Below are 13,264 nucleotides of genomic sequence, written 5' to 3' on the forward strand. Positions count from 1 at the left end.
AACATTTTGGTTGGCTTTCATTTTGTACTACTGCTAAACAGAAAACATGCCTTTTTGCTTAAATGGTGCTTAACCAACAATTCAGGCACTTAAATGAAGTACTGACATTTATTGTCATTGGAAAGATACAGATTATATTGGAGCTGGTGACACACTGAACCTTAAATGCCTTCTATGTTTGTCAGGTTTCTTTCATCACTGACCTGGCAGCGATGTTTTCACATGCATGCACGATATCTAAAATTGGAACTCATGTCGATAAGAGTGTGTAGAAAAGCTTGGGTCGGAGCCAAAATAAAGAAATTATCATGTTTTTGGTCAAACTCCAAATAGAAAGACTTTCTAATGATTTATTTTCTTGTCAAATAAAGCTTTTTTCTTTCCGTCTGGCTGATGATTCGCAGCTCTTGGCTTTTATTTCGTACCTCTTGGCTTTTATTTCGTACCATTGTTGAAAAAAAAAAAGTGCAATTGCTAGATCTAAAAGGTTGACGCGACACAAGAGCTATAAAGAATGTTTAAACAATTCAGGCACTGAAATGAGGCACAGAAATTGTCAGTATTTGGTTGGAAAGATAAAGTTCGTACAGGAGTCGCCGTCATATTGGAATCTTTCTTGGTTCTTGGTTGGTTTTTGTTCACATTCTCCTGCTTGTTTCACTTTCTACGTTTCTTTAATCACAGTAATGTTTTTCCTTTTGGGGCAAATAATAATAATAATAATGATGACAAAATAAATAGTAACTTATTTGAAGGAGATTTTGGCCAAAACAAAAGAAGGCATTAGTTTTGTGGTAAATCTCCAGGAAGCTTTTCTAATGATTTATTTTCCTTCTTTCTTTCGTTCTGGCATGTGACAGTCATTAAGTGTATCTTGATGCAGATTAAAATTGTATAAATACTTCTTTGTGAGTGTATTAGGGAATGCTGTTACACACACGCACGCACGCACGCACGCACGCACGCACACACACACCCTGCAGCTCCCTGTTAACTGTCTCCTGCCTGTGTCCCTGTATCAGAACTTCAGAGTCCTGCAGCGCTCAGACACCGATCTGGTGGTGGCGGCGGTGATCGTCTAATTGTGTAATTGTATAATTTGCCCTCGCTGATGCCTGCGAGCACAGATTTCATTACAGATTACAGTGGGGGCTCTTTGAAGGCGGGGCCTGCAGGGACGCTGGACAAACAGAGCTGCAGGAATGGCGGAGGGAGCAGAGCAGCGGAGCGCGGCCCACAGCGTCCGGCTCTCTGCTCTCCTGCCAGGGTAAACACAGAGGCTGCATAGCTCGGGAGCGCAGCACAGATTAGGCACTGTTAACATTCCTCCCTTTACACACACACACACACACTGCCCTTTCAATTCACCCAGGCTGTGAATGTGTGTGGACTACTTTGCACAGTGAAAAAAGACAGTCATATTCAGAGTGTGTGAGGGCGGATGGATGGTGGTCACTTTTCATTTCAGTCGGGTTTCTCCTGTGGAGCTCACAGCATATTTTTTGTCTCCACTGAGTCTCAGTGGGCGACAGAATCCATTTTAAAGATGTCCAAGTGTCCTTATCGTGTTCCTTTCGTGGTCCCCAAGATTTCAATTTCAGCCTGAAAATGAGGCTGAAGCTCAGGGGGGGACATTAGGGACATTTCGTCTCATGTTTGAAAAACACATCTTTTCTCTTTAGCCTTTGACGCAGTGAGAGTTTGAGTCGTTCTCTCTATTACTTCTTTCTTTTTGTAATGTTTTGCTTTGTTATCATGCAGCGATTTAACCCCTAACCCTAACCCGTGACAGACAGATTCATGCATTTAACTCACATTGCCATTTCAAAAATAATAATTGTGGCAATGAAAATAAAATGATTATAAAACAGTGCATTTGTTTGTAACATTAAGGTCTGAAGGGACCATTGGCACGAGGAGGACATTCAATGTGTCCTCTCCTATGGTTGGGGTCAATCTAGCAGGGATTCACAGCACAAACCCTCCACTTACAAGCCCAATTCCCAACCGCTCAACCAACCGCTCAACCTGAATAACATCAGTATTATGACTGTTGTTGACTGGTGTTATGATGTCATGCTATTTACATGCTATATTGCAGCTGTTGCCTGAACGGTGGAAAACACGGGACCAGATCAGGGTTCGCTGGACTGAACTGCGCAGTGTCCACAGTGTCTCTCGAAGGGAAACACAAATCTACTGTCAATCTTGCAAACTGCTCGATGATGTCGTCTCCGCTCAGGGACACAGGAGGACAGCTGAGTGTTTCTGGAGAATGAGCTCATGACTGCAGTGGGCTCGTCTGTCTGTCTCTCTCCTCTGAGAACAGTCAGCTGTGGCCAGCAGCATCATTTGGGCTGGCAGCTCCAGCTCCGAGTGACTCAACTCCTCAAAGTCTCTCACATTTCTTTCTGTCTGGCTGTCACAGGGAAAACGTCTCCCTCTCTCTCTCTCTTGCTCATTAACAGCCACAATCTTTCTTTTCCACCATGTCCACATCCTCCCTGCATGTGGACATGGATGTTCTTCCTGCTCGCCGGCGGGGACTCTGCTCGTCACATGGCTGCTCTCTGCTGCAGCCCCGGCTAATTAGCGGTGGCTTAGTGAACATTAAGCAGAGATGTGGGCTAATCCAAATCTCCTTTTGGCCAGGAAATTGGAGCCTCGTATGTCATGGGGCAGACTTACATCCAGAGATTAAGTCTGGCAGTCTGAGGCTATTTACTGGTGTTCAGGTTGTCTGCAGAATAAGCTGCTGCTGCTGCCGACACTGTGGCCCGTTTAGAAAACACTCCACAATGAAAGTGAAACTGCGACATTCAGGGTCTTCATTTAATCTCTGCTCGGATGCTTAGTGCACAACGACAGCGTCTGTCTCTCATAATCTAACCTGGAAAAGAGCATCAGCGAACATGGGTGTGATGACGATGATCACATGTTTAAATCGGCAGCGTCTTAAGTGATTTAATGTTGGACACAAGAGACTCCCTTGTTTATTAAACTGAGAGAATTGTGAGGTGATTTCTGGAAATCGGCAACATAGAGGTCCACTTTCTGAATATTTAATGTTATATCCTGAATTAAAAAGAGTTTTTCTGGATGTATTTTGACCCTTTGTTTTGATACTTCAGTGTGCAGTTGATTTTGTGTTTGTTGAATTCTGCGTTTTCTTTGATTTTGTGTCATTTCTTTTGCACTGTGAAGTGAAAATGTCTCCTTTAATCCATGCTTAACTGCATCCTGTCAAAGACTGGAGCTGAATTATAATTGATGAGGTGAAACAGTAATGATGGAGACAGAGCATTAGGGCCCCGGCAGTATCTGTGCTGGTGATTGATGACAAAATCTTTCTTCTTTGAACACTCATGCTTATGATTATACAGTGATTATATGAGTCAAGTTCTTTTTTATTTTTATTTCAGCTCTTCTATTAAAGCAACTTCAATGTATTATTTTGTGGCCCGGTTATGTTTAGGTTAAAGGTTCAGTTAAGGGATTGTGATTACGTTAAGGGTGAGATTAAGGGGTTAGATTACGGTTAAGGGTCAGGTTTCGGGTTATAGATATGTTGAGGGTCAGGTTAAGGGCTTATGGTCAGGTTCAGGGGTTACAGTTAGGCTAAGGGGTTGGGCTTGTGTTATGGGTGAGGTTAAGGGACTAGGATAAGGATTACGGGTTATAGTTAAATTAATGATGACGTTAAGGGGTTAAAATGAGGTTAAGGGAGTAGGGTAAGGGCTAAGGGTCTTAAATATACAGCTCAGATTGTAGCAGAAATCCAGCCGTAGACAAACAGTTTCCAGTAAAAGCATCTTTGTAACAAGTGAAAGGAACTCAGACTCTAAAACACAGATTACACTGGCAACATAAATAACCTGCAAGGACAGAGCGAAACACTGGGGCGCACTTCAGACTCGCTTATTAAATCTAGCTAATACGCCACAGGGTGGCAACAGCAGAATCCCTGAAGTAAATACAAGATAATTACACTTAATTAAGTCATTAAGAACCACAGGGCCTGTAATATTTGTTAAATAAACACACCAGGAGACACAGATCAAACACTGGCCAGTGCACTGTTTTTGATTTTGCCACAATATTTGCCAGGTTCAGGTTGCTTGAGTGCATAAAAACTAAAAGATTATTATTTTACATGATTGTGTCTCCTCCAGTATAATTTCATCTTTGTTTCGTCAAATTTGCCAGAATTAAACTCAGTCAGAAGTCAAAGTCAGAAAGAATATGAAAGTCAACTTGTGGGGAAAAAAGGATAAATAGGAATTCACCATTTCCATTACCTGCATCTTCTGGATCTTCATCATAGTCTTCATCATCGCCGGACGACAGAGAATCTGGAAGAAGAACAGAAAAAAGTTGGGATTTAAAAAAAGGAGACGAGACGATTTAATCTCCTGCGTCTGAGGCAACGTCTCCAAACCCGCAGTGAAAACGTCGTCTCATTGTGTGGACGACTTGACCTGTGACACACGCGCGCACACACACACACACACGCACGCACACACGCACACATCTGGAAACATGGTTCCACTTGTTTTGTGCAACACGAGAGGAAACAAAGACAACGGCAGAAAAAAAATATAAATGAAAGCAGGAATTTCGTGCCCAGTGGAGATTAAATGGTGTGTGCTCAAAAACAAGTCTGATTGCACACACACACACACACACACACACACACACACACACACACATACACAAACACAGACGTACACACACACTGCTCATTGAGAAAAGCATGAATGAGGCTACAGTTCTCTGTAGCGTGGTGGCGTCCTCAGATATTACAACCCAAACATTTCCACAGACGGTAAAAATGAGAGGGTCATTAGAGCTGCACACACACACACACACACACACACACACACACACACACACACACACACACAGTGTTCCTCACCAGCCTCTGTCTCCGACACAGGCGTGTCAGGCGACGCCTAATTACTCCTCCTCCACAGATACGACTACTTAGATTCGCCGTATCACACATTTTTTCACGGCAGCTTTGTGGTAATTTCGCCAACGTGACCTTGACACTTTCTGGTTCAGCGCCGCAGTTCTGGATAACGAGGGCCAGCTGTTACCTCCGCGCCCCCCGCTGAGCCAAAAACTGCTCCTGGAACTCCCGACTCGTGCCTTTTTACTTTCCCCAGATATCCTCCACGCCACGCTCGAATATTGCGTGAATAAAAGCCACGCTGACTCTCATAATCATCTCCATCACTGCTCAAGTGACAGTAGCTGTCAAAATAAAGCTGACAGGAGCATTTTTCACATAATTTGCAGTTATAAATACTTGAATCTAACAGAAATCTAAGCTGAATTTAACCATTTTGTCCATGATCATTTCACCTAACAAATCAAGGAGTGCGGAACATTATCTCCACACCGTTAAAGTGATTCATCTTCTACCATGAGTGTGTGTGTGTGTGTACAAAATGATCGGGCCCGGCTTCACCGCCGTCTGGACATCGTCCAGCTGCTAAATTTGATACCGCTGCTAAATATCTGACACCTTACTCAAATATTTGAGGGGGGGGGACACAATAGTCCGTGTGTGTGTGTTTAAGATGGAGCTGAGGGTGGAGAACAGGATATTATAGCCACATGCTGTCAAACTGCCTTTATAGGCAGTTTAAAGATAAATATGGAGTGTTCAAATGATACGAGAACGTGAAGTGTGATGAATGAGCCTCTGAGTTGCAAGCAAAAGCATTTTTATTTCACTTCAAATTTTGTTCCTTTGTCAAAAGAAAGAAACAATTGTTCCGTGCTTTTACATCAGTGATGTCGGTCGTGTCCTCCTGCAGATCTGATCACTCCTGGAAAAGGACTATTTTCTTCCCAGCCAAACACATGCATCTGTGTGTGTGTGTGTGAGGGTGGAGGTTGGGAGCGAGTGAACTCTCTCGTTTCTTGCCACCCCATCTGTTTCCAATGATGAAATGTTTTCGAGCTAATTGCTTTCTAATTAGTTGTCAATAACAGTTTCAGCTGGTGTCCATGAGTTTTACGGGGGAAAAGTCGCCACTTTGAAGCTACCGCTCGCTCCCTCCTGCCTGCCCTCCCCCTCACCCCTTTCTCCCCTCCCCTCCCACAACCCTGTTACAGCTCTTTTAGCATCACAAACTATTGTCATTCTCTCTTTCGATCATGAATTTCACCTTTGACTGTGCATCAGGAGGAAGCATCGGTGATAAACCCAGGCAGATGGACGCTTTAATACAACTTTACTCTTTCGTCCTCGTTGCTACAGCACATGAACCCTTTTATGTGAAGACAGCGCTGATGCAACAGTTCAGAAATACTGGTGAACAGTTCCCCACAGGGTGCAGTCAACGTGTCCATCTCCATCGGAGCTGCTAACGTCGCTTTAAAAATGTATGCGTCCTTGGTTCTTGTTTCTTACCTGTCACTAAAAATATGGATTATACGTCGTCTTTAAACTTCTTCTTCTGTATTTTCACATTCACGGTGATCTGGGACGATCGCTTTAAAAATGGTACGCCCAGAATTTTGCTGGCAACGCCTTGCGATTGAATAATTCTGGGACTGCAACTAACGATTATTTTTAGAATTGAGTAATCTGTGGATTATTAATGAATCTAGTATTCTTTTGTCCATAAAATGCAGGCAAATGTTGAAAACTAGATTACTGAGATTAGAAAACCCTCCCATTCCAAGATTAGAACATATCTGCATGCCGAGATCAGAAAATGTTCACATTCACATTCCAAGGTTAGAAAATTGCAGAGATCAGAAAATGATCGCATTCTGTGATTAGAAAATATTCTAATTCAGAGATTAAAAAAGATTCACAATCAGAGATTAGAACACGTTCGCATTGTGAGACTTCGCATTGATGTTCACATATTCTGAAATTTGGAAATATTCCCATTCCCATTCTGAGATTAGAAAATGTTCCCATGCTGAGATTAGAAAATGATCGCATTAATTGAAATAAAAAACTTCTAAAAATGAATAATCTATTATCAAAATAGTGGGTGTTTAGTCATGGATTAACAATTGATTGATCAAATAATCGTTGCAGCACTAAATAATTCCCATATATATTAAGATTACTGATTAAAATCCCACTTTGTTTGGGGCCTTTCTTTGTCACATGTTTTTGTGGGATTATGCTGCTGAGCTCTCCAGGACAAACTCAAACCCATCATTTGGTATTTGTAAAGCATGGGCATCACGTGAACGGTGGACGCTCCTCTCACCTGTCACCCTGACGGTGTAGTTGCTGAGCAGCGTGCTGCTGTGGGCGAGCCAACACGAGTAGACGCCCGAGTCCTCGTACGACACGTTGATGATGCGCAGCATCCTCTGACCCAGCTGGACGCGGTGACCGGCCACCAGTCCCGTGCCGTCTTTGAACCAGACGACCGGACCAGGCGAGCGGTCGTCCGGCTCGCACGGCATGTCCATGGTGTCCCCCGTGACGAGGACAGAGTCCTTCAGGAAGGACGCAGAGTCTGCACACAAGAAGGGAAGAAACAAAAGTTTGAGGAAGACAGAAGAATATTTGATGGATATGTGAAAAAAAAAAAGCTTGAATTTGATCAATTATGTATAGAAGATGATATTTTACCCTATTAATCTATCTATAACTAATTAAGGGGTGAATATATCACATAAAAGACCCTTTACCACCACATAATTTAGAGTCTTCTCAGGATACAAAAGATACAAGAAGAGACAATGGCTGACCATCGACCCACTGCTGAGTGATCAGCTTATCTGTCTCAGAAAAAACAGAAATAAGGACAACTTTTTTGTTTTACTCCTGCTTGAAGAAGACACAGATCTGGGATAATCTCCTCCTCCTCTTCCTCCTCCTTCCCTGTCAAACACCAGCTCATTCACTCCACTGACTCCATGTGCCAGCTCTTCCAGAGCCAAGGAAAAATCAACATGTTTACTGGCTGCAGTGAGGATGCAGGAGACACGGACGCACACATGTCTGGACAAATAAACACTGGCTCCCCTTGTGTCCCCTCTGCTCCTCCTCCTCCATCACCGATCAAGTCTGAGGCGACCATTCAAAGTGAAGGACGCACTCAAGGACGTGTGTGTGTGTGTGTGTGTGTGTGTTAGCGCAGCGACGCCTTCGCACTTGCACAGACGCGAATTGCGACGCTGACATCGAACGCGCGCTTGTTTTCGCACACGCGTTAACGCTGAGCCGCAGCATTCATGGGAAAGACTCGATGGGGTGTGGTGAAGAGCGTGATTTACGGCGGCAAATACAACCACTGTTAACTGTCAGTCTGTGTGGAAAGAAACTTAAAAGGATAACTTGAGTAAAAGTACAAGTATGTTACCAGAAAACGACTTTGGTGGAAGTTGAAGTCAAATTTTTTTTTTTTTAAATAATATCACTTAAGTAAAAGAAAAAGACTTTCCTCTCAGGTCTTTAATCAAATAAAGAGTGACTGGATGGAGTTGTGAATTGTTTTCTCTTTGGTTGAAAACCATGTGATTTTGAAGTCATAAATGTACTTCAGTGTGAATGTGTCGCTGTGTCAGTGCGCGGCCTCTGACTTTGACAATTATTTTTACAACACTGTTGTTTTCTAACCCCTAACCCCCCGCCGCTGCCTTTTTTTGCCATACAAAAAGTTCCATTCAGGACGAAGGAAAAACACAGAGGCGACGTTTGCGGAGAGCATAAATCCAAACCCAGCATGAATGACTCGTTACTTCTGTGTCTTACTTATGACCCCATGAGAAAGAAAAGGGAAAACATATCTGCAGGTTTTTAACATAATCTCCAGAGACTCATCACTCACTTTTGTCTTAAAGGACGTCTTTGGGTTTATGGTTTAAACCCAAACGTCACATTCACACACACAATGGTGTCCAAACACTAGAGCTGAATACGCTGCATGAAGTTGATTTAATTTAGTACATTTAGTACATTCAGTAATCACCATGTAAAAGGATTAAAGGTCCAGTGTGTGTTATTTGGAAGGTTCATTGGCTGAAATGTCATAAACGACGATGTAGTTGAAGGTCAGAGGCAGCCATTTTGTGCCTGAATGGACGCACACTTCGCAAAACCAATGGCAAACAGCTGTGCTCACATGAGTACATTTGATAATATTATTTTGTCATAAACCAAATAAAGAAAAATGAGGAGAGTTGTGAAGGAATCATAATCACATGGTACCATGTGATTTTGACCTCAAGTCAAACTGCAGCTGATGTTTCTTTGTCTTTACTCACATGCAGCTGGAGGTAAGTGTTTGGTTCATGTTCACACCTGCAGCTACTCCAAAAAACAACCACAGTCCCCTTCTTCTTTTTTTTTTCTTTTATAAATTTAAAGCACTGATATTATGAATTCATCTCATGGCACACATGATTTCTCCGTTTCACACGTTTTTCAAAGAGCTGTCAAAGGTGGATGGCGATGATCAAACCCGTGACCTCACCGTACAACGGGCTTTTTCAAAGGCAGAACAAGGCAGCTACAGTCTGGACACGGAAATCTCTCCTGAGAGGTTGAGCCGCGGCACAAAGTGAAGCCTTTTTCCAACCAAATCCACTTTTATTCAGAACAGCCTCATCTTTTTTTTTTTCCACATTCAAATCTGCATTTCAAAGAGAGGCTTTTTCCCCCCAGCGCGACACCTGAGAAATTGAATTTTTTAACATATGACAGATATTTTGTTTTGTTCTTTTATTTTTGGATGTATCACATTTGTTTAGCCTCTGGCTGTGCACAAACATCACTGCAACCTGTTTCTATATTGTGTTACAAATGAGCTGCTTTGCAATTCATTAATTTAAAGTGAAATGTCTACAAAGACACCATTGTTTGTTTGTTTTAAAAGGGAATAAAAGTAAAAGTAAAGTGAGAATAATAACACTGTATGATTTACAATACTGCAAAGCATTTTTGCCGTTATTGATCAATAATTCCTTAATAACCTTTCTTCTTATGATGAATCTCGTAATCTGAGAGACGTCGGCTCTTCTTTAAAACCCATATTGGTCAAATGAATCTCTTGGCGAGATGCAATCATCGAATGTTTCCGTAGCCGCTCTGTCAAAAGCAGATTTAAAAGAAGGCTTTTTGAACTCTTTAAAGACTGTGACAGTAGAAAAATATCCAATGAGTCATCATTTTTAAGATAAATGTTGGGTTGGAGAAGACTTTTCTGGGGGTTTTTCTACCTATCTAATAAGGGTTCCAAAAGTGTGATTCTGCAAGGGCTGAGGTTCTACCTGGAACCATTTGCTTCTGAAAAACCCTTTCACAAAGAAAGGGTTTTTCAAGGGTTCTTGGTAACACTAATGGTTCCAGTAAGAACCATTTTGATCCAGAGAACCCTTTAAAACCCCTTTCCTGAATAAAGGCTTTTAAAAGGGTTCTTGGTGGAACCTTTATAGAAAAGGGTTCTCCTATGAGGACAAGCCGAAGAACCTTATATGGTTCTACTTAGCACTTTTATTTCTAAGAGTGTAGCCTTTCATTTCATATATGCGTAAAATTAAGCATTTATCAAGTGTGTCCTGTGATGGATGATTTACGCATTTAAAATGACATTACCTACTTCTTCATATTATTATTATTATTATTATTACACGTACTGTTAGTCAGGCAGGGTCAATCGCTTGTTGCACTGCCCATCGATGATGACGTCTACTTTCAAATCTACATTGCAGAACCTAAAAGGACGATTTGAGTTCAAGTTTTTCCTTCATGTTCAAAACAAAATATCCACATTTTGGGCATTTTTATTGAGCTAAATGCTATCTGGCGTTTTCCTCCCTCGATCTGATACGACAGCACAGCACAGCACGGCGACAGCTCCTACGTGTCTTCCTGTACTCCTCATTCAGTCACTCCGTGTGTCAGAAAGTGTTTTAACGAAGCAGAGAGAGAGAGAGAGAGAGAGAGAGGGGAGGGGGAAATGCTTCCCACATAAAGAGGCCTTTTCATCCCGGGGGCCACACTCTGCCCGCCGGCCCCTGCACAAGTTTGTCCAGGATAAATAAACCTCTTCAGACGGCACAGAAAAGATGGAGTCTATGGGCGCGTGCGTTTCGCAGATAGCCGGACCACAGCATCTCAAAGAGAGACTTTATATGATTCTGAAGGGCTGTTTGTTATGATATTGAGCCGAGAGGGGAAGAAGGGCAGCAAGGGCAAGGGGGGGCACTTGATTTATGGAGTGACCGTTCAGCTCAAAACACACACACACACAGCTACACACAGGTACATGCACACATATGTATCCCAGCACACACTCAAAAAGTACATATCACACATTGCTTCCAGCTGGACCAAAGTTCCGGTGAGAGAGAGAGAGTGTGTGTATGTGTGTAAAGACACACACACACACACACAAACACACACTCGTCTGGCAGCCGATAGCTCACACACATGCCGGCGCCGGATGAGGAAACTACAGGAATGTCGACATGTTGATATCAAGTTGGACGACAACCGCCGGAAGTGAGAGAGCGTTCATTCATGAGCGGGGGTCGGGATTTGTTCAGGAAGCACTTTTATATCAAACAGGATTGTCTCATCAAGCGGAGACAAAAGACTTAATGAGACAAATGAGCGGAGACAAAGCCTTTGATTCAGTGACACCACAGTCTTCTTCTTCTGCTTTACTCGCACCTAACAAGCAGACAATTACCTTCCAGAAATGTTATTTATTCCCTGTTAATTTCAAAGACCATTTTTTACAGACGAAAACGAGACGTTTAAGCAAATAAAATAAAGTTGATGTGACAAAAACAACAAACCCCATTAGATTTTTTTTTTTTTAAATAAACTACATGTTCAGTCTCAGTGTTTAAGTAATATCGACATCTAATGGTGAGACTGCGTGACGTAAGCAACAGCACTCGTCGTCACTCTTACGGATTTAATTTGGCAGACAAGACAATAGAAAACCCTTTTGTCTGCGTGGCATTTATTTCTATCAGTGCAATCAATATAATGTAAAGTTGACGGATTTATTTCCATCTCCAAACAGAGGAGCGATTCACCTCTGCTTTGTCTTTACGTTTTTCCATTTCATTAGCGTCCTCTAAACTTGCTGCCGGTTCTCCGAGCTGATTTATGGCCGCTTTGCCGTTTCAGGATGACGTCTTCTCTGTTTTGCATAAAGCAGCAGCGTCGGCCGCATGTTTAAACAGGTCGCTGAGAAAGGACCATAAACACGGCAGAGATTACAGGACGTGTTAAAGGAGGTTAACAGGTTCTTTTATTGAGTCTGGTGAAAAAGCAGCAGCACATACCTTTATAAACCATATCTGTGTTTAAAGTGCGCTTGAAAGCGATGGATTCCAGCTGGAATATTTATCAAACTCACCCTTCTTTCTTTTTTTTAAAAACTACAATCTACAACATCTGCTCCCAAACCAGTGGCAAACAATTTAGCGATAAATGGGCTTTTTTATTGCAGGTAATTGGTGTTTGCTTCTCCGTCTAAAAAAAGGACCGGACGAGCTCTTTTGGAGCAGAGAGAGAGCAAATTTGTTCCACATTTGCCTGATCACTCACGGCCACTTGGCGAGCATGTGTGTGTGTGTGTGTGAAGCCAGGGGGCGAGGACGGTAGGTACTGATGTTTTGCGGTGAGTTCACGTACCCCAGGGTGAAAAAAAACATAAGTTTAAGAGACTATTCAGGCTACACTGACATACATGAAGCCACAACTACAAGTTTTGAAAGAAATAATAACCATTAAATCCATTATTTATATACATTATGCGTAAAAATGTGAGATGTTAACTAACTGACACATTACCTTCCAAATTTATTTAACATTGAAGTCTGGTTGTGTGTTAGGAGTTAAATGCTTTTAATGTGAAAGAGAGAAACTGATCCGTATTTGCAGTAACTTTAAGTATAATCGTGCACATCGTCTCCTCACACGTATCATGATATCAAATTTTGAACCAAAAAATGTGATTATTTTTGTGCCATTGCTTCTGTAATCCTGCAGATACACAACATGACCAACATAAACATTAAAACCACCGCACGATGGGAGGAACTAAGGGCCGTCAAGTTAGTATCTCACACAGCTGCCTGATTATTCACATCGAAAATTAATGAAGCTCTCAACAGAAATGTCACGGGCATGAGATCATTCGAGCTTTTGAGTAATTCTGCAGAAAATCAGGTGTCGTAATCCTTCATTCATCATGACACAGAGAGAGTTCAGGTTACAATACAACCATGTGCCTGTGTTATTCTCTGGATAATCCCA

The 13,264-nt window shown here is 42.2% G+C and overlaps 1 protein-coding gene across 4 annotated transcripts in view; it reads right to left on the reverse strand.

Annotated features, from left to right (window-relative positions):
* fgfr3 (fibroblast growth factor receptor 3) overlaps positions 1–13,264 on the reverse strand; it is a gene marked incomplete at both ends in the record, with an annotated part of 57,573 nt that overhangs the window by 33,656 nt on the left and 10,653 nt on the right. For 3 of the 4 annotated variants that reach the window (XM_083910287.1, XM_083910286.1, XM_083910285.1), the window contains 2 exons: positions 4,287–4,352; positions 7,245–7,499. In XM_083910287.1, coding sequence (XP_083766413.1) covers positions 4,287–4,352; positions 7,245–7,499 — 321 coding nt within the window. Of the gene's footprint in view, positions 1–4,286; positions 4,353–7,244; positions 7,500–13,264 lie in introns of those variants that run through there. The other variant, XM_083910288.1, reaches the window with a different exon arrangement.

Source organism: Microchirus variegatus, assembly GCF_963457635.1.
Source record: "Microchirus variegatus genome assembly, chromosome: 2".
Lineage (NCBI taxonomy): Eukaryota > Metazoa > Chordata > Actinopteri > Pleuronectiformes > Soleidae > Microchirus > Microchirus variegatus.